The sequence below is a fragment of the Photinus pyralis genome, unplaced genomic scaffold (genome assembly GCF_008802855.1).
Source record: "Photinus pyralis isolate 1611_PpyrPB1 unplaced genomic scaffold, Ppyr1.3 Ppyr1.4_LG7, whole genome shotgun sequence".
Classification (NCBI taxonomy): domain Eukaryota; kingdom Metazoa; phylum Arthropoda; class Insecta; order Coleoptera; family Lampyridae; genus Photinus; species Photinus pyralis.
Window position 1 is genome coordinate 10,327,133 of NW_022170738.1, and position 22,083 is coordinate 10,349,215.

Consider the following 22,083-nt stretch of genomic DNA (forward strand, 5'->3'; position numbering starts at 1 on the left):
GTGTAGAGAGTTAATAACAGGGGTCCATGGATGGATTCCTGAGAGACACCTCTGCACAATCAGAATGCGCTCTGGCATCTACCAACGAGATAGCTTTGAATAAGCGCTACAGCACCATCGTCCAGTCCCACAAACCTCAATATGGCCTTAATTACCCACCCCAGGGCTCAGATTTTGAGTAGTCAAGTACTACCAATACTGTGATGTTTCCACAATCACTTTCCGCAATGATATCATCGAGTACCTACGTTACTCAATGCAGTGCCTCACGAAAACATGACTGAAAAACGGCCAATATGCTACGTGAATTCCAAAATTATGCTAATTGGCTTTCCGACACCTTCCCTAGCACTTTAGATAAACTTGGTAGTATAGTGATGGATCAATTGTCAACGTGTGCTTTTTTTTGGAATAGATGCGACCCATCCTTCTTCCCACACAGTAGAAAATATTGAATATTCAATGCACTAATTGCTATGTGCACTATATGAGGCAAAACACAAATAACTCCCATATTTATTCCGTCACAATTAGGCATGGGAATTTTTTTCGATATATCGATAGGTATCGATAGTTATCGATATATCGAATAACAATAGGTAGAGCTAAAAAAATCGATATATCGATAACTATCGATATATCGATACTTATTGATAAGTATCGATATATCGATACCTATCGATATGTCGATAACTATCGATATGTCGATAACTATCGATATATCGATATGTCGATAACTATCGATATATCGATATGTCGATAACTATCGATATGTCGATAACTATCGATATGTCGATAACTATCGATATGTCGATAACTATGGATATATCGATATGTCGATAACTATCGATATATCGCTATGTCGATAACTATCGATATATCGATATGTCGATAACTATCGATATGTCGATAACTATCGATATATCGATATGTCGATAACTATTGATATATCGATATGTCGATAACTGTACGATTAAATTATGTTATTGTTGAGATTTCAACGAGCGCTACTATTTTTATTAATAAAATCCATTTTCGGGTTTACTCTCGTGTGAATTTACTATTTTTAGTCGCTCGACGTTTCGCAAACTTAACTTTGCTCCCTTCCTCAAGAGAAGCGCTACGTCACATCATCATCCATGCCAAATAAACGCAGTAATAAAATCTTTAGAAAATAGATCTTTTCGTCTTACTGACGATTGCTCAAAAAAAGAAGCACTTCAAAAACTTGAACAAAATGTTGCATCAAAATGGCTACTTTTTAGATAAAATAAAGAAGACAATCAAAGGGTGTAATTATGGCCTATGTATCGGTATCTGACTGATGGTTACAGAGGACCAGTCACAAAAAAACAGGAAAAGCTAAGAACACTTCAAATTTAGATATACAGTTTCAATTGATTGACATTTACGAAATCTAATAAAAAACTCTTGATAAAGGTAGCAAAGAAACGTCGAGTAACGAGTAACTATTTAGTCACTTTACACGAGAATAAACCGGAAAATGGATTTTATTAATAAAACTCGATAAGATAACTATCCCTGTCGATAACTATCGATACGTCGAATATTTCTCTCAAATGAGACGTGCAATTACCGCTTAATTACAGCGGTAATTGCATTGTAGAAAGCTAAAGAGCCCTGCGATAATTGCACAGTTAATAATGGTAACTCCAATAAAGTTACAAGAACTGCATTCGGTTATTTTCATATTTTGTTAAAAGAGCACTCTTGTCTTGTCGGGCTCTTTCGCCAAAATATAAAAGTAAACTCATGCAGTTTTTAGACACGCTTTCAAAAAAATTACCGGTAATATTATATCGATACCTATATATTAAAAACTATCGCCATAACGAGAACTATCGATACCGATACTTATCGATATAGCGGTAGTTATCGATCTTTCGATAGTTATCGGCATATCGATAAGTAAAATATATCGATAGGTAAGTACCCGATACTTATATCGATAGGTGAAAACAGTTATCGCCCATCCCTAGCGATAACTATCGACATATCGATAACTATCGATACCTATCGATAGTAATCATATATCGATAACTATCGATATATCGATAACTATCGAAATATCGATAACTATCGATAACTATCGATAATATCGATATATCGATAACTATCGAAATATCGAAATATCGATAACTATCGAAATATCGATAACTATCGAAATATCGATAACTATCGATAACTATCGATAACTATCGATATATCGATAACTATCGATAACTATCGATAATATCGAAATATCGATAACTATCGAAATATCGATATATCGATAACTCGATATATCGATAACTATCGATATATCGATAACTATCGATAACTATCGATATTTCGATAATTATCGGCATATCGATAAGTAAAATATATCGATAGGTAAGTACCCGATACTTATCGATAGGTGAAAACAGTTATCGCCCATCCCTAGTCACAATCACTGGCTTTGGAGGTCATTTTATTTAAGATCTTTATCTAAAGCTGCTTTGATTTTAATACCCTCGTAAAAAACGACTGAGCAAAAATTACCATTCAAAAGGCTGCTGCAATTACTAGGTACAAAATCTAAATAAATATTTGAAATACGGTGCAAGGACTATAAACCCCGAATGCACATACATTTGAATGTAAGGTTTACTGTCACTTTTCGTACTTCATTTTCCTTTAATCCCTCTCCGAGAGAAAAAGTTACACTTCCGCGCGCGTAGTATAAAAAATGATATAAAACCTAAATTCAATGGTTTTAGATGGTCATGCGTTCTGATGCAGACCCTGAGGATGGAAAGAGGATCGTTTCTGTAGGAAATACCAGCAAATCCCTAAAATAATGATTTGCGATAACCTACAATAAGTCAATTGATCAGAGTAAGGAGATTTTAATGTATGGGCTGTGCCCAACATCAATCAATGAAAGCGGAACTCCATTTATAGTTTTGTTATAGTACAGGAAAATAATCAATTATTCAAGGGGAGTGCAATTAAACTTTGTACTTTGAGTAGGCACTGCTAATATATCGCTCGAAAGTGGATTGTATGTCCATTTTTTTTTGGGACAAGACAATTGTAAAAAATCGCAGCTTTTGTTGGGAAGCTGTTTTACTATTTTCTGGTGCAAAGTTGAATAAATTGCAAAATCACGCTCCCTCAAGGGTCATAACGCATTTGGGCACCACTTTTTGACTGAAGACCCTTGCGTAACAGTTTTCCCTTTAATAGTGACAAACGAACTATTCGAACAATCTTCGTTTAGAACTAGACTGCCTTTAATGTACAATCCATATACATGGTATTTTTCAAAAAATTGAAGAAGGTCGACGCAATTTAATGAAACACGTACTCCTTGAAAACAATGAAACAGGTAGTGCAATTTTAATTGTACACATTCCGGAAATAGTGCAATTTTTTAAAACCTGCAAGCTGCAGGTATGAGAATCGAAAAAATAAATTCATGTCCATTGATTTTTTGCATGAAGGTGCAACTTCATTTTCATCACGCACTGCCATCGACGGTCTATTGGAGTCCATTTCGGCCGAATTACTCGTTATCCTCGTATATACAGCCTTGATCGTAAAAGGTTAAAGAAAGCAGTGGCCAGTACTACCCATCAAATATAATCGAACACTATCAATGTGCCGGTAGAGTAAACAACACCTACCTACCTATTCTCGCCGCGTACTCCTTTTTCGTGCTCGTTGATCGGTGTCTTCAGTTTGAATCTGTAATTGGCGCGGCTGGATTAGTTTAGGTGCGGGCGATTTGTGAGAATCAGGATTACCAGATAATTCATTATAGATAAAGTAAGTAAGAGTAACCGATATTGTTTATAAAAAATAATATGGTTCAAGTAGAGTTAGATCGTGTATGGTATATGTTACATTGGGCCAAGGCTGATATTTTCTAGAATTTATGCATTGCAGTTTACACCTGGTTTATTGTTGAGATGCTCGTGCGGTAATTATTTTAATTAGTGCAGCATCATTAGAAACCAATCGGAAAATTCCGAGGTGTAAGTGAAAATTTACTTTTCCGAAACACTAAAGTATAGACCAAATTGGGGTGTCATTTTTTAAAGAATTGCAAGTAGTTGCGCTAACTTCTTATGATTCTACCAATTACCTTTACCTTGTTTATCGTGCAATATAGATAAATTCCGGCTGTGTTTGTCACCACGTTTTGAAGGTAATTACGTGCTAATTAGTTTTCAAAGTTACGTCCATCATTTTGAAACTCATTCATTTGCGATTATATCCATCGAGCGGCGGTTAATTACCACTAATTTTAGTTAGATTAACAGGATGCACTCGAGCTGTCAAATCTCAATAGTATAGAAAGTGAAGGATTGGCACAGAGTTGTATATAAGTAAATAGAGAGGCAGTACATACGACCTGCGCGTGGAAAAATAACTCCAACTACAGTGGCCGACTTTTAATGGCGGAGCCGTTGGGACTCATGCGCAGTGCGTGAAAGGGAATTAGCACGATTTTTCGGTGCATTCAGTTACATAATCACAAAACAAAACAGCAATAACTTTTCAGATGCTTCAGATTCATTTGTAAATAAACAAACGCTTTGGAGCAATAATTTAAGCATGCCCATTACATTATACTCTTTACCGCCATTTCAATGTTTAGTAGGTGACGATCTGTACATAAATAAAGGATATTTTAAAATGCTCCTAGAAAAGTGCAAGAAAAGATCAAATATATGGGTGGAAGGAAAACTCTTCGCAAGCAATTGTTGAAACTTGGTTTTCGATACAAGAAGTGTCGGGACAAACGTAGGTTGGTAATGGAAAGAAGTGACATTGTAGTATGGCATCTCGTTATTTAAGAAGATTAAAAGAAAATGAACAACCTGAATGTGACGAGAAACCCGTGATATACTTGGACGAAACCTATATTCACCCATCGTACGGAGTGAGTAAATGCTAACAATCAGATGAAGTATCGGAAGTTTATAATAGGGCTGGTCAGAGGTACATCGTAGTATGCTGGTCATACATATTTTTGTCTTATGTATGATGCTGGTAGTCGTTCTGGTTTTGTAGAGGATGTCGCACAGTAAATCGGGGGATTATTACGATGATATGAATCATACCAACTTTATGCAGTGGTTAGAGAAGCAGCTTATACCAAATTTACCAGCAAACTCACGCACCTCGTCAGTGTTCAAATAAATAAGCCACCAACAATGAATAATCGTAAGGAAGTGATACGTTCTTAGTTAGAAGCAAATAACATTCCTACGAGAAATGAATTTATTGACAATCTACAATTTATTGTGAACACCGGCAGTTCCGATGATGATTAGTGGTCAAGTGACGATAATGAATGAAAAAAGTTAAAGGTTGTGTGTTAATTTAGTCGCGAGTATTATAATATTAATTTCAATGTGATTGTTTCAATAACTGTCCATATTTATTTACACAGCAGAAGTGCATCAGAATTGTAAATTGTGTTGAACATGAACATCTAACAATTTTAAATGTGTTTACGTTTTGTAGAAATAAAATTATTAATTTTACTGTTTCCCCTTGAAGTAATGCAACTCATATCGCGTGCCCACTTATTTATATTTAGTAGAGTCAAATTTTGCATGAGAATGTACAGTCTAAATTTCCAACGTCCTCGGACACGCCCTGTCAGGGACCTTCTGAGTGTGGTGCCACTGTACATACCCTCTGCCGATGCTCCATTTTTGAGATATTTGAGTTATTGGCATTTGCAGTTTGTCTTTGTGGCTACCTGTATTCAAACTGTGTTTTCGGCATTGCACACCTGAAATTTTGTCCCGCACCAAAATAAAATTTCAACTTATTTTATTCTTTCATTGCTTATTTTTATACTCACTGAGTGCATAAATAGATCTTTAAACTCGGTCGCACGACAAATATACGATTTCCTTTATACCAGAATCTCAAAAAATCTTTTCTCGATTCTGATGTTGTATGTTGTAAGCCCCTTACCAGCTTTGTATTGTAGTGTAGTCTACTGTATTAAAAGTTCTTAACGATTGTAATGTTTCTTATTTATTCAAGACACAGTGTTAACAACATCATTCACCACACACTGAATTTCTTTTCAATTTTTGTTGCAATGAGAAACCATATTATTCTCAAGCCGAACCTGCTTTAAGGATCATTTAATTTGAAGCCGGTTCTGTTGTCGATTACTGCGCACACTCACCAACGGCCTGCGCAAGGTTCAATTGGAGTCAATTTTTCGCTACAAGACTGTCTCTCTATTTACTTATATACAACTCTGTGAGGATTGGCAGGAATCGTATTTTTCCCATTTCAGTGTAGTATTCTTTGGAACTGGTTTTTTAATGAAAAAATAACGCTTTTACTTTCCCTCAACTGGGAATTCTGTGTAGGAGGTTTTACACAGTTAGCGCACGAAAACTAAATTAATATCGGCTACATTTTCAATGGTCGCGTCTAAAAACGCACAGAAAAGTTAGCAGATAAAGCGCTCCTAATTAATTAATGATTAATTATAAGCACCATTTGTTGGGTCTTATTCCTTGCTTAATGCATCGGAATTTTATAAGGTATACGTTAATTTAAGTTATGGCATCCACTTTGCCCAACCTGGTCAAATTTGTGCGTTCATACATAATTATATACCTACCTACGTAATTTTTGGGTCTTCAGTTTTGAAGAAATTCGAAATTTCTGTAAAGGATTATTACCCCTTTTCATACTCAGGATGTATATTATTATGTGCGTCCATCTCCAACTTTCCTCCATTCTTTCAAAAAATGGATACAATTTTAATAGGGGACAATCCGTTCATTAACTTGTTCCCCCTAACATTACAGAATCGAAAAGCTCTGGATCGATTAATTTGAGCGCCAACCCCCACTTTTTGTGTGTCAATATGGATAGAGATATCGAATTTCCCAATCAAGTTCAGTGGCCATTTGGGTCCGAACCTTTTAGTGCTAAGAACGAAAGTTTCTAGCTAAAATTCGCATCTGAATTATGCTTGTGTTGTACTGATTTTTGTGGCACCTTTGTTTTGCGCCCCAATGTAATGGGCGACGCCTATTATTATCTATTTTATTATTATTATCTAGTTTAGAACGATAGCTCCCCAACGGTATATGAAAGTTCACAACTGAATTATGGCAAGAATTTTATTTGTAGCAGTGCCATAATAGCAATTTGTGCGGAGGGTGTGATATATCTATGTAGAACAAGTACAACGCGTTCAGAGATAAAAATGAATGGTTGAAGGAACCGTAACATTTTTTTTCCAAATAAAGCCCGCGCAGAAAATATTTCATTTAGGAACTCCCCACCGAACTCTAAATACTTGCAGCTGTGCAAAATTCTTCATTAAGACGGCTCACCCTACGCAAGGCTGCAAAAAAGTTTTTATTTCAGTTTTTTTATGGAATGTGTTCGCAATATTTAAAACTTTACGATTTTTGGTCGTCCTTCTAGAGTTCAAATTCAAATTTTCATGTTCAAAGATCCCCATGTATCCAATTCCGTCCAGATCACATTTTGGAGAACGAATTTTTGTAATCTAATTTCCAAACGAGCATTTTAGACGCTGACTTAAAACATTTGTCATTGTTTTGTACGGTTTATAGTATGCAATTAACATGCGTAAAAATGTGCATTTAGATAACCCATGCATCACTTTTATGGCTTCTGTAGTGCATAGGGATGCAGAAAGTATGCCACGGAATACCACTTTATTTTCATATACAGAGTGAGTTTTTTTCCGATATTTAGTATGTAGATCTCGAAAACTACCACAGATAGAGAAAATGTAAATGGGGAAAGAATTGTAGTAAATTTCCGCTGTTTTTGATAAGAAATGCATGAATAACTAGATATATCATGAAAGTGTTGTATTCGTTATTTTGTTTGGTGCCACTGGCTTCGTATTGAATTTAGCCCGAATAAATGTTATTTTATTTATCAATCAACAATTTTGTGTTTAATCGAAACCTAAATTCGGAGGATTGGAGTTTTCATGTTAAATTGGATATTCGTCCCCAGACTTATGCTAGGTGTTATTCAAAATTTGTTTAAATAATTCCTTGGAGCTGGTGAAACTGATCAAAGGTGCTGAGATTCCTAGATTAATAAAATCAAGTCATGTATCGAGATTTTTGTTTCATTGTAGCAAAGGCGGGCGTGTCGATAATTTATAATCAAGCTTATTTAATTAAGTTAGCTGGAAATGTTTTTGTGGGTGGCTTAGTGACCGTTTGCCATTACACACAGCAATATATTATGCGGTTATTTGGTATCAGCAACTACAGCCACGTTGGATGACGGACAACGGTTATTTTCATTTTTACTTTTACGTTAAACGTTGGTCGCTAATTCGGAATGAACACAATTTCGATCATGTTATTTGAATTGAAAGTCTTTGTTGATTTTAAGTAGAATTATTTATTTAATGATGTGTAAATAATCGCCTGCTAATATGTTTATCTAATTCAGATAGATTGGAATGTAATGTTTTGTAGGGTTGTCTCATGTTAGCTCCGGTCATTGCAATAAGAGCGTTATCACAGCATAGGCTAATTAGTTTTAAGATAAGCCCGTGTTATCGCAGATGTTTTTTCATCGTACTGAACACAAGTGTTTAATTTACTCGAAGACACACTAGCGGATCGGGCGTTAAACGAGGCTTTTGGCGTATCGCAGTCAACGGTAGATTGGTCAAGAACTTCAACCTGAGCTGCTTCATTAAGCAATCTTGGTTGCTTTCTTTTTTATTGACTTACAGTACAGCTGAACGTGTGGAAATAATATTCATTTACGGCTCCGAAAATCGATCATCTTTCAGAACAGCTAGAACGTTTAATGAGAGACATCCAGGGAGCCATGTAAGCCATGCCTATGTTCAAGATTTGGTCGCTAAATTCGAAGAAACGGGATCTGTTATCAATAAAAATAGAAAGCAACCAAGATTGCTTAATGAAGCAGCTCAGGTTGGAGTTCTTGGCCAATTTGCCATAAATCCATCAGTCAATATTTTTTTTTGTTAATTATTAAATTTTTGTTAAATTGTCTTAATGAATATTGACTTTATTGGTACCAATGGGAAGCATTTTTCAGTAGATTTCCAACGATGTGTCATAAGTATGGGGTTACCATTTAGGATTTTTGACGAGGGGGCTCGGGGGTTAAGGGGGGGGGGTGTCACTCATAACGTCATTCTGGTTCCTCCTCGATACCCCCGAAACGGTTTTGCGCGATTTTCAATATCTTCTTTAGTTTGGAAAATATGGCCGACTGCAAGTTTTAAAATTGACACCCCGTATATTTGTCATGTTGTGGTAGTGCATTAATTCTTAAATATAAAATTAAAAAATTAAATATAAAAAATAAAGTTTTCAAAAACATTAAATTTAAATTTACCAAAACTAACTATCTAAAAGCTTACTTTTCCTAGTAGACGCGTTTATGGTTCTTATCATATTGTAAGAGATCAGTAGCTGACTTATTTTACTAAAAATACCGTATTCTCTAGTGGGATCGACATTAATATCCCCTAGCAAAATGAAGTGAATAGTTGTGTAAAAATATACATAATCTAGTACAACCTGCAACGCAACTTGCTACAAAAGATGTTAAAATTTCGGTATAGTGATCGATGATAACATGTAAGAATTATTATCTTAAGTTGATTATGTTTATTTTGTTCCACGCTGTACCACAGATTTCAAAGGTTTTTTCTTCACGCTACTCCTCGTGGTTTTGACGTTACACGCGTTTCATTATGATGTTCATATCGAACTTGTATCGTTATTAACTATGTATATACCTACAGTGCAATTCGTATATTTTATATGCCATATTTTTGTAGTAGTGATCCAAAAAACAAACCATTTTCCTACGAAAAAAATGTTTCTGCTCTCAATCAAAAATATAAGGATGTACTTGAACAAATACAAAAAATAAAAAAAAACACTTTCTCATTGCCACTTTTTAAGCGCGACAAGACACCGTTGAGCGATGTGGATATAACGTTTTGTTTCGGAAAAATACTCATCAACTTTTTTATATATGACCCGTAAATAAAGCACACTGTATTCAGTGTTACGTTACGAATACAATACACCCGTGTACAATGCCCTAATCGTGCGAGAATATCTATCACATAAATTTGGTTGATGGGTATTTTCTTGTATTCCGATAATCAGTTTACAACAATTATTGCAATATTAGTCCAAATTTAAATTTAAAAAATGGTTGAATTGTAGACACATACATACCTCGATACCTATCTTGTAATGTTACGATTGTTAAAGTACATATAATAATATAATAAATTTCAGTATAACTATTTAACATTCTTGTACAAAACCACTGCGCAGGAATAATTATTTAAAACTTCACAGATGAAACTATGAGTAAATCACTCTCTATAGGGAAGGAAAAGTGGCACTTAGGTGTAGGATAAAAGGCCAAAAATTCAATTGTGTATGGTGTTTAGGCTATCAGAATGGACAAAAGTGAAATTTTAGAGAGTGGCAAACTGAAGATGAAGAAGTGCATTTTTTCATGACAGTGGACGAAGCAGAGGGGTAGGGAATTTAAAACGATTACTATACGACCAATCAGCTTAGTGATTGTTTCAAATTCTAACCAATTAGATGATTTTTTATCTGAATAAACGCTAGGTAGCTTTTTATCAGCGATAAAACTGCGCGTAGGAATACGTAAAATATATAGTGGTTGTAAAATTTACTGTCTTTTATTAATCTTCTTAAAATACACTCGATTCTTGGAAAACTCTCGATCAAAAGCACATGATAAAATCGCTCCAGCTAAAGCTGTCGCGACTTTATCCCATTTTTGATCTCTAGTTTTTTCCGTTGCAACAAAACTTTCGTGTAAAAATAAAATTATCCGATTAAAAATCAACCTCTTATGTATTTACTCCCGAAAAAATATATTTGACGCGATCTAGGGTTGAACCACTCCTGAGACTGGAGTAAGTGACCCATTGTTGTATTCCTTCGCCGAATTTCTCTGTATAGTGAGCTACCGAGTGTGAAATTCGACGTAGGTGCTTTAATAACAATAATTTATTACTTTATCAATTATTGTGCAAGAGACTTCTAGGTATATTATCATTTATTTAATCAGTCGAGTATAACAATAGATATCATGGTAAAGTGTTACAATACAACGAGTGTAAAATGTACGAATTATTACACGTCTGGGGTTGGAACTATGTGAAAGTGGAGTAGTGAACAAATGGTGAGTGATTGATGGAAATCAAATTCGCACCTCCTATAAAAAAAATAGAAATGCTTCTAAACCAATCCTTAGAACAACCCAGCGGTCAAAATCGGTGCTTCGTACATCCACATAATTGTTCATGAAGTGTAAATTGAATACAAAATTATAACCAAAACAGTTACGGATCCACAAGAAATATTATTGGCAACATTTTATCTAAATTTTGACAAACAGTAAAGTGTTTGCTTTTGTGCATTTGTTCCAAATATGGGAAGGACAAGTAGGTACAAACAACAGATGGATCTAACACTACATTACACCGCAGTGTGCATGCGTTATGCCTCTCTATATGGACTGCATAGTATTAAAAAACATGCTCGTAATTAACAAAACAATTGAGCAATAACTAAGTATCGTATCGACATTCGACATTATCCGCGACTATTCCTTCACCTGCCGATTACGGTCGAGTACGGTACAATCGTCACTGCAACACCGTTGCCTTTTTGGCCTTGAACGAAACTCATAACTATGTACCCATATACGACACCATAAGCATTTCCAATGTTAAATTGTTTGGTGGATGTTTTGTACAGGGTGTCCTATTAATAAGGGTCACAGGCCATATCTATGAAACAGTTAATTGCGCAGCTTGGGGAAAAATATTTTGTTTAAGCATTTTATTGGAAATGATCATTGGATATGGTTAATTTAAGGGTGCAGTCTACTGGTCCTGTGCGCATAGCTGGCCCTGTGCGCGCATATTATGCGCATAACGCCAGCATCAGATAGACGACAATGTTGGTGCTGGTAAAATGCAGTAAATCTGTAGTGGACCAGCTAATGGCCAGAGAGGACAATATAAAGGAACATCAAATAAAAAATATTGTTGATTCTAGATGCAAGATCTAGTTACCCATGGATGTTTTGTTGAGAAATGAATGTGAAACATTTAATTTTCAACCTGGGGAACCTTAGTTACGACACCGACATTGCTATTGTCAAATAGGAACTAGTGACTTTCTGCTGTGAGAGATTCTATACTGTCAATGGATAAATAATGGCAGGGGAATCACTGTATCACACATTACTAAACGTTACCTATGCTATGAGTCTGATTACGCGAATGAATTATTATTATTGCATGCAATAAAAGCGGTATTTCTCAAAACGAAAGTCCATTAACATTTTATTACACTATCAATTTCGTTTTTGCTTTCAGAACTACTGAAGAGGACTTCACATCACCGGGGACCTTGCGAAGATTTCAAATGCTATGTTAGGCGCAGAGTATGCAAGCCTTAGCAAAGGCAGGCATCTTCTAGCCTGGGTTCTGAGCCAAACCGACGTCTGGTATTTACTGTATCGCTGCGCGCATTACGTCGGAAAAAATCAGGGAGCAACTAGTAGCGTTTCCGTTCTGGATAACCTCTTTACCTTGGATGAGGAAAATGTGGATGTTAATGATTGCGACAATCCTAGCAATCCACTAGAAAGATTTGGTAGGTTAAACAATAAATCGTAATTACAAAGTGAGTTAATAATACCTCTATAGACCACAAAATATGCAAGTTGCGTAGATCTAATAATGCATTTACGTAGTAATTCAAGGCAAGTTTTAATAATCCATCGGAAAACGATTAAAATAAAATAATTTGCATATAATGCAAAATGGCAACTGCAACCAATGCATGACTGGCAACGTTTTTCTTTTTCAATAGCCTTCATACCACAAAATACCAAGAGATGTTCACTAGCAAGAAAGAATTTATTTACACAGCAACATAGCAACGTGAAAAATGAAAAAGAGCACGATCCCAGGTTTAGGCATGCAGTGTGAGAGTGTAAACTTGTTGCACAAGTGTAATTTAAAATTGATCATTAATACTAACTGAATAAATTGCACTTTTGTAAATGCAAAATGCAACGGTCTACATACTGAGCGACTCATTAAAAGTAACAATTTGTTTTGAATTACCATACCTACATTTCCTAACTTTATTGTTTGCCATATAATTAATTGAGCAATGGTCACCCTTTCCATGTACTATTTCATACGTCTCTGACTTTTATTGCCTTTTTATCAGTGCAATCAAATTTACCGGTTAAATTATCGTAATTAATTAAAAATTTTAAACATATTTATAATATTATTCTGAATTGTTATTGTTTTATTACAATACAATAGAGGTTAATGGGTGCGTTTAAATTACGTCTTACTTGATAATTTCTAAATTGTTTTCCATCGAATTTCCAAATTGATGTAGTCGTAAAATTGATGAATGGGAAATCTAATTGGTATCGACTGGGCGGAAAAGTTTAAAGGCGGAATTGTTTTGGGGGTCTCAAGTCGATAACTTTTGTTTATAGCTACGTCAGTTCATTTATTGATGTGGCAATAATTTGAAAATGCAGGAGGAGATTCCATTCTTATAGCACTATTTACATGAAACACGACCTTCCTTTACATTATTTCATTATATGGCGCTAACTTGTTTATCGTGACGTGGAACAGTCAACAATAATAATAACACGAGTAATAACATCAACTCAACAAAACCAATGTTTATGGCTGCGACTGGCCGAAATTGTTTCGCGCATACCGCATTTTATTATGAAAGCAAGCGAGTATGAAACCACCACAGAATCAATTTCACCCTAAGTATCAGACGATTCATCTCTAAGGATTCAAAATGGCCGTTATCATTATTTCACATGGTCGCCATGTTTAAATAGGTATCGGTATAGGAAAAGGAAAGTTTCAAATATCTGAAAAATTGCGCTCTAATATTCAATGAGCACCTTTGTTCCAGATCCGGCGAGATTGCATGGGTAACTTTGTTATTATTGAAGGTAGAGATTAGGTTAAATGAGTCAATTTTTGCACCTTTCTGTGATGACCAAAATTCCACTTAAAAAGTTGTAAAAATCATCTGCAACGCGCCGATTTATAAAAAATTAAAGATTTCCTTAATATGTAGGTACTTAATAGAAGATCTATATAAATAAAACTGAATCGCCGAAATGTATGTACGCACATAACTTCAAAACGACTGCACCAAATTAGATAATTTGTTATGCTTATTATCAGGACAAGGTTTCTATGAAGGTTAATTACCGAAAAATTGTACGGAAAGAATACAACGGTTGAGAGGTCTATAACTAAGATGCGTAGGTATTCATCCCAGTCAGGATCCCAGTGCGTATCCACTTAAAGCGTTATTTCCGTGTAGATAATTGCGTAAAACTATTTTAGTTTTGAGTAAAAATCTATTTAAATGGCAAATGATCACTAAAGCTCAATTTGAACTCAGGTTCTGATAAAACCTTTAAAAGAAATAAATATAATTTTTCTAGGGCACGACCAGCCTCCGCCAAAATGAAAATTTCGATATTGACGTAAGTTATTAATTTGAAAAATTCAGCATCTTAATCGCTTGTTATAGCCCAAAGAATGAATTAGGAAATTTTTAATTAATACCTGATGTAATTTCGGTACGAAAAAAATTAACAGTAACACTCTTATCTAGGTCGTCACTTGGACTCGATTAACAACACAACGAACCATTTACAAATGAAACAAATTTATTCCACATAAATCAATCAAATAAGCTGAAAGAAAAATAGGCACTCAGGGTTAGAAAAGCAAATACCACGCAACAAGCGATGGATTAAACAAACTAAATTTAAATAAAGGTTTAATTACCTAGTTAAATAATCCTTACCGGTAACAACAATAAACAGGCGTACTAAATATAACACAAACACCAAATTGAATGATGCTTCGGAACCTCACTGATTTGGTTGTAAGTACAAAGATAGTATTGGCCCTTTGATGGCAGAAGAACTCCTTTTAACTGATAGCTTGAAGACCTTAAAGACAGGTTTCTCTTCATCGACAACTAAAGCACTCGGACTAAACTTCTAAACAGGCTTCCGCTTTCTTTTCTTCTTTTTAAATACACTCAAATACGGCAATACACCAAAACAAACGGCTACGTTTCAAACGTCCACGACCAAAAGAGCTTTAACTAAAAAGTCTCGATCAACGCCTTCCGACTAAACTTGTCGGACGTCGTCTGGATATAGGCTTCGTATGTGTTCTATGATTTCAGCTATTTGTTTATCGATCTCTTCAACGTTTTTATCGCCTTCATTTCCGACATTGATACATTCATTCCTCTTATTTCCTTCAAGATCGCAGCGATCCATTGTTCTTCGGTCTTCATCCTCATTGTAGACATCTCTTGTTTCTTGTTTATTAAAGTAACTTTCTATCGTTACACTTACAGCTGAAATTAATGCCGTAAGAAAACCATAATTCAGTTGAAATGACCTTTCAATTTTTTTCTACGGATTTTAACAAACTCTTCTGCGCCTATAACTCCACTAAATTCAATCAGTACAAATTTCCTTTGCCTGTATAAACGTCTGGGTAGTAAAAGAAAATGTTGCTCTACGACCAACTTCCCCTAACACGAATTTAAATTAGAATTGTACCGAATTTTTGCGTGTTCCTAATGCCTTTAATAGCATTTTTATTTGGCGTCCAACGTGGGGCACGTAGCAATACCTACTTGTATGTAAACTGGTAAACTTAATTATAATTAAAAACAAATGCAGATAGATATCCACAATTATAACTTACAAAACAACAATATGATCAGGTCGAACAAGCAAATCTAAAAATCACTCAAAATTATAAAATTAAAACAGTTAAAATTAATTTATCTTGTACTTGTACAGGTTTTTTAAAATTAATTTATAACCTGACCCTTCGAATTTGTGGGTATTGTGGGTGTGGATGAGGGTGTGGAAATGAATACTACCAGTTTTAGGGGGAAGTTTAATGGAAGATTTGACCTTAATTTTATTACAAAACTAACAGTCCAGACTCCAGTCCATCTATCCCATTTTTCCATGGCCATAGAAAGTTAAAGTAGGAATTCTGCTGATTAACATATCAAAAAATGAAAATGACGGCCAATATTGTTAATTTATTAAACAAGTTGTAAATCAGCATATACATGATGAAAGCGCATTTTTGGTAATGCAGATCAGTATTTCATTAGCAAAGTTTAAAATTATCGATCTCACGAGTAATCTAACTCAAAATAGACTAAAGCCTGCACATCTACACTACATCAGAAAGCTTTTAGTGAAAATTTGGTCTCTAGCTATTGTAATTGCTGAGATCTCAGTCGGACAGCCAGCCAGCCAGCCATAACGAATATAATCGCGTATTTTTTTTTCCCACAAAATGAGCTAAAAAGATTGAGACATACGCTACTCTGACAGTTGCACTTTAATCTCGACTTGAACCATTCAGGGAAAAAAATACCATTTTGTGGAGAAAGTAATTGTCTTTAAATTTGATGTGGGAACCTACGTATTACAGTCGCTATTTTTTATGTTGTGGACACTTTCCAACGCTGAATACGCCATTAAGCGTCAGCTTGATGCATCATAATTCATACCCCGCTTCGATTTGAGGTCGCAGGTCGCGCTTCGGAATACATTTAAATGAACCAATGAGCGTTCAGTTGTCTTTCGATCAACGCAAATCAGCTGACGCTTTGGCGTAATCAATCGTTATCGTTCTAAATAAAATTTACAACATTCGCGATGTTTGTCGGAAGTCCATTTTTAGATATGTAATTCAGCAGATTTTGTACTTCACCTCAGTTATTTTTTCTTCATTTCCCCCTAAATGAATATGTTTTTGGAATTTTTTATTTTTAACAAAATTGCAATCGATCGTTTTGAAATAAAGGCCCTATGTGGCGAATTGACTCACTAGCGCGATGCAAGTCATATGAACATGTGCATGCATTGCACCTGCATAGGCAACAAACTTTACACGTGCGTTCATTAAAATGCAGCTCTTTCGTTTTGCAAGGATGCAATTTAGGAGTGACCCGAAACACAAGATAAAATTAGATTGGCATTTAGATTAGTTATCGATAAATAAATGGTTGAAACCAATAACAATGGTCTCAATTTGACTTCAATTTAGTTTTGTGGAACAAATTACAAAATTTCCTTTAACGGAAACCCCAAAAAATCGATGATGACATGACAAAATATAACAGAATCTTGTGATTATGCGCTTTATAAACTCTTCCTTTCCTTGCCTTGCACCGTTGATCGACCGCTTTTCTACAAACGCGCCGTGCTAGTAGTGCGAGAGGGGAAACAATCCTAATGGCGTGCGTGTAATTTACCGTTCCGTTATTTGGCGATCGACGTAAAAAAAATTAGAAATTATGGCTATGTCGAATTTATATTCTAAAATTGCACCTAAACCGATGAAACGAATACAGGATACGATTTCGGTGTCGCAAACGAATGCATGGATGAACGGTAGGTCAATTGTTTTTATTTTGCTTGCTTCGCTTTCGGGCGTTGCAGTAAATTTCTGCGCAGAATCACTTTAGGCGGGAACTATGAAATACTATCTTTGTGCAATTTGAAAACAAATAAATTCGTAATTAATCAATTATGATTGGTTTAAAATTAGATAGTCCATTGGAGGTGGGGAGGGCAATACTTTGTTTACCACAAAACATCCTTACGCAAAAAAACTGTATCTTATCACTTTTACCATATTATCCTTATCCACCCAACCTGGAATAACAGGGATAAGCAAATGATGTGAAGGTCTCTTGATTCTTTAACATAAAATAGATTTCATTATGTTATCCTTGAAACTACTTGACATACACTCCGTTAATTAATTGAAGTTAACAGTCTCGTTTCATACCGTTTAATTTTGTTTACAGCAGAAACACTAAATAATGGCGCTCTTAGTTTATCTCCTCCGCACGTTATATCCCAACGCGAAAGCGTGCAGATAATGCAACCTGCAAGCGCCCCGGGCTCTCCTCCCTCCAGTCCTTGCGCCTCACCTTTGGGACCAACTGGAACAGAAGATCCCAACTGGCAAGCAACGAAAACGACGGTTAGGGAACGAAACGCAGCCATGTTCAACAATGAACTTATGGCAGATGTTAAGTTCATAGTCGGAAGCTCGGGTGCGACGCAAGTGATACCGGCACATAAGTACGTGCTTGCGACGAGCAGTTCGGTATTCTACGCGATGTTCCACGGGGGTTTAGCCGAATGCAAAGAAGAAATCGAAGTTCCTGACGTCGAACCTTCCGCTTTCCTTACACTACTAAAGTAAGTCACTTATTACGATTCGCACGTGGGAATTTACCACCCCTCTTTTTAGGTACCTATATTGTGATGAAATTCAACTAGAGGCGGACACAGTATTAGCGACGTTATACGTAGCGAAAAAGTACATAGTCCCGCATCTAGCTAGAGCTTGCGTAAATTATTTAGAAACTAGTCTTACCGCCAAAAATGCCTGTTTGTTATTAAGCCAGTCGCGATTATTCGAAGAGCCCGATTTAATGCAACGATGCTGGGAAGTAATCGACGCCCAGGTAAGCCTCCCACATTCATTGTCATGCCTCGACCTAACAAATGACCACTGCAATAAACCCCAGAAAAGGCATCTGAGTTTTAGTACGGCCAGAATTCAATCTAGTGTTCCTTCCTTGTTTTGAATGTATTTTAACACACCCATCAAGCTAACGACTGCCACTTTTTAATGATTTATGGAAACTTTGTACCTATTTAATGTTATTGTCGATGTGTCTAGTTTGTGTGATTACCTAAAAATGCTCAATATTTTATATACATATCTTAAGTATTGACATAGTGTAAATAATGAGATAGTGAGACAACCACGCAGAGGCTGTAGCTGATTTTTTATTAATTGCCACCTTATACTACAAGAATAAAGGTGGCGCTTTTGATAATTTGAAGTATACTTAGGAGCATCCCCCACTCTTGCCTTCCGCTCCGCCCCTACATGTCAATTTTGTTTAAGTTTTATAACTAACTAACATACATAACTCCAAAATGATTGTTTTCATCCCTTTTACCACTGTTACACCCTGTATATCTAAAAATTTTTAAAAAATCACATTTTTGACTGTAAATTCACAAATGACATTTTCCAAAGTTCAGAGAATCTCATATCTCTTACTGTATTGATAAGACTGAATATTGATTAACGTTCCTGCTTTCTTACGCATAGCAAACCAACAGTTCGGCCTCTTACTTTCCACGTGATATTTTATTGCCATAATATTTGCTTATCCAGTGATTCGGTTTCACCTACATTCTAGCAAAACCCGTTTATACAATAAAAAAATCTTACTAAACGTTTTCGCGTCATATGAACGAAAGACTGCATTAAAAGAACTTAAACTGGAAGAGAACTGTCAAAAGAAAATAGTTATATAAAGTGTAATCTTATACTAACGCGATGTTATGTGGCCATTGCTTTAGTGGGCTAATTCCTATAGTGTTTCTTTCGCAAAAAGTACAAGGAGGTTCTCTCACTATCTTATTCTTTACTCTATAATATTAAATAGCTTTTATTATAACAGGTGATCGGCAAATAAGTTGTACTTGAGTTTGCCAATTACCGTAAGTCGCATACATTCCTTTCTTTTAATCCAAATATTTACAGCATTGATGTTGGTAATTGTAATAATTAATGTAGTGTTTCATGTGTTGTCAATATATGGATTATTAACATGTCGAATTTCATTTCATACCTCCCTAACAGTCCAGTTACTACAATATAGAATATTGGGCATTCAACCGCTGATGTAATACTAACAGCTGTTCGATGGATGCGTTTTGTTTTTTTTAATTTAAACTTTTACCATTAAAGTCTAATGGCCACCAACTCGAAAACTTTGCTTGGTCGGGTTTTGGTCTACCGTTTACATACACAAATCTAAAGTTTTGTTTATTATTGTAGGCAGAAATGGCATTAAAATCAGAAGGATTTGTAGATATAGATATGTCGACATTAGAATCCGTATTAGGAAGAGAAACTCTAAATTGTAAAGAAATGGTGTTACTAGAAGCAGCGCTCAATTGGGCAACGGCTGAATGTTTAAGACGAGATTTAGATCCGACCCCGTCGAATAAGCGTTACGTATTAGGAAATGCCCTATATCTAGTCCGTATTCCGACAATGACATTGGAGGAGTTTGCAAATGGTGCTGCTCAAATGGGAATTTTAACGCAGCAAGAAACTATTGATATTTTTTTCCATTTCACAGCTAACAACAAGCCAAGCCTTGTGTATCCTACTAAATCACGAACAGGGTTGAAATCTCAGGTGAGCCCGTTGCGTATTCAAAAAACATAACGCCAAAATTGTTCTTTTTTTAGGTATGTCATCGTTTTCAATCATGTGCCTATCGTTCAAATCAGTGGAGATATCGAGGACGTTGTGACAGTATTCAGTTTTCTGTCGACAAAAGAATATTTGTTGTCGGTTTTGGACTTTACGGTTCGTCAAACGGCGCTGCAGATTATAATGTTAAAATTGAGCTTAAAAGATTAGGTCGCGTTTTAGCGGACAATAGCACAAAATTCTTTTCTGACGGATCTAGCAATACGTTTCATGTGTACTTTGATAATCCAATACAAATTGAGCCAGAATCTTTTTATACAGCATCTGCAGTTTTAGATGGCGGCGAGCTGAGTTACTTCGGTCAGGAGGGTATGAGTGAAGTTTCCGTCGGGACTGTTACGTTTCAATTTCAATGCTCCTCTGAGAGTACTAACGGTACAGGTGTCCAAGGTGGACAAATTCCAGAGCTTATTTTCTATGGACCTTCACCAGATGAGCATTGAGGGTTTTTGTTTCAATGTGTACGTTTGGTTGTTAAATATTTATGTGGGGGATTATTTTTCGTAAAGTGCTGTGAACAAATGATCTGACATCATTTGCCCTTTATTTTTTGGTTTGGGTACGACTTGTTTATTTTGTTCGTTACGCATTATACAATTCCAGATTATCGCTTGTGAAGAAGATATTAGATTATAAATATGAAATATTGTGTTCAAAAGTTATAGAAATTGTATGACACTATAAGCAAAGAGTAAAATTTTAGAATCTTCCTTCATAAAAATAGCTGCATGAAAGATATTTTTCGAAATGTCTTATATACATATACATTGCTCCAATTTTAAAAGCTGTAAGCATTTTTAAAGTTGCATACAAGTGATATGTACTCTATTTGTAAATAAGATAGTTTGTAAGATTATTACTTTAATAATTCATTAATGTAAAAATGTCATCATTTAAATATTTTGGATGTCCAAAACGATACAGGGTGAACAAGACGAAAGACAAAGATTTTTAATGGCTTACAAACTCTATTTTAAAACTTTCCATTTTACCAAAACTAAAATTTGCAATACATTAGTTGTCTTTATGTAATTGTTCATCTATCGACAAAAAACTGTATAATACTTATATTAATCTTGTGATATACTTGACTTGATATTAAAAGCAGCATAGCGTTTTTTATTATTGTTGGCGATGTGATTACAAGTGCTACATTTGCTCGGTTTTCGTTTTTCTTATGGGGCAAGGGAAAACATTCCGTACTTATTAAATGAAGTTGTGATGAAGGGTGTTGAGCAATTCAAAGTGTTGACGCAAGTTGAACTATTTTGCCAGAAGATAGGTGTTGAAACCTAAGCAACTCTTAACGAGGCGAGGCGGCGCAGCAATTTTTAACATTTGCCCGACCTTGATGGTAGGACCCAGTGAAAATCACGTTTTAACTCTACACAATGTTGCTCTTACACTTTTTCATACATTGTACTGTTTCCCTACTAATTTTTTTGACAATCGCATTGTATTGCATGCTTGGAAGACAGTACACATTGGATATTTACCCAGGGCCCCCTTCTCAAACCTTTCACACAATTTTTGATATTGGACAATTTCAAATGCAT

General features: G+C 35.4%; 3 protein-coding genes across 8 annotated transcripts in view; 1 reads left to right on the forward strand and 2 right to left on the reverse strand.

The window, feature by feature from the left end:
• The window catches only part of LOC116175745 (transcription factor Sp9), a 95,418-nt gene that overhangs the window by 38,954 nt on the left and 34,381 nt on the right, over positions 1–22,083 (reverse strand). The window lies entirely within an intron of this gene.
• The window catches only part of LOC116175750 (transcription factor IIIB 90 kDa subunit-like), a 28,820-nt gene that overhangs the window by 2,894 nt on the left and 3,843 nt on the right, over positions 1–22,083 (reverse strand). The gene's annotated exons all lie outside the window — the stretch shown is intronic.
• LOC116175744 (BTB/POZ domain-containing protein 6) lies at positions 3,636–21,654 on the forward strand. Of its 6 annotated transcripts, XM_031494019.1 has the most exons (7): positions 3,636–3,813; positions 12,461–12,740; positions 18,021–18,420; positions 18,473–18,689; positions 20,084–20,327; positions 20,391–20,449; positions 20,503–21,654. In XM_031494019.1, the coding sequence occupies exons 2-7, from the start codon at positions 12,515–12,517 to the stop codon at positions 20,968–20,970; spliced, it is 1,614 nt and encodes a 537-aa protein (XP_031349879.1). In that variant the 5' UTR covers positions 3,636–3,813; positions 12,461–12,514; the 3' UTR covers positions 20,971–21,654. The 6 variants fall into 6 exon arrangements, with proteins under 6 accessions (XP_031349879.1, XP_031349876.1, XP_031349878.1 ...); XM_031494016.1 differs by having other exon boundaries at positions 20,084–20,449; XM_031494018.1 differs by having other exon boundaries at positions 18,024–18,420; positions 20,084–20,449.

Excerpts from the sequence above, each read along its gene's own strand:
- LOC116175744 (XM_031494016.1), top strand. The coding sequence starts at position 12,515 with ATGTTAGGCGCAGAGTATGCAAGCCTTAGCAAAGGCAGGCATCTTCTA. Across the intron at positions 18,421-18,472 it reads GCTTTCCTTACACTACTAAA|GTACCTATATTGTGATGAAA; the intron begins GTAAGTCACTTA and ends CCCTCTTTTTAG. Across the intron at positions 20,450-20,502 it reads GAACAGGGTTGAAATCTCAG|GTATGTCATCGTTTTCAATC; the intron begins GTGAGCCCGTTG and ends TTCTTTTTTTAG.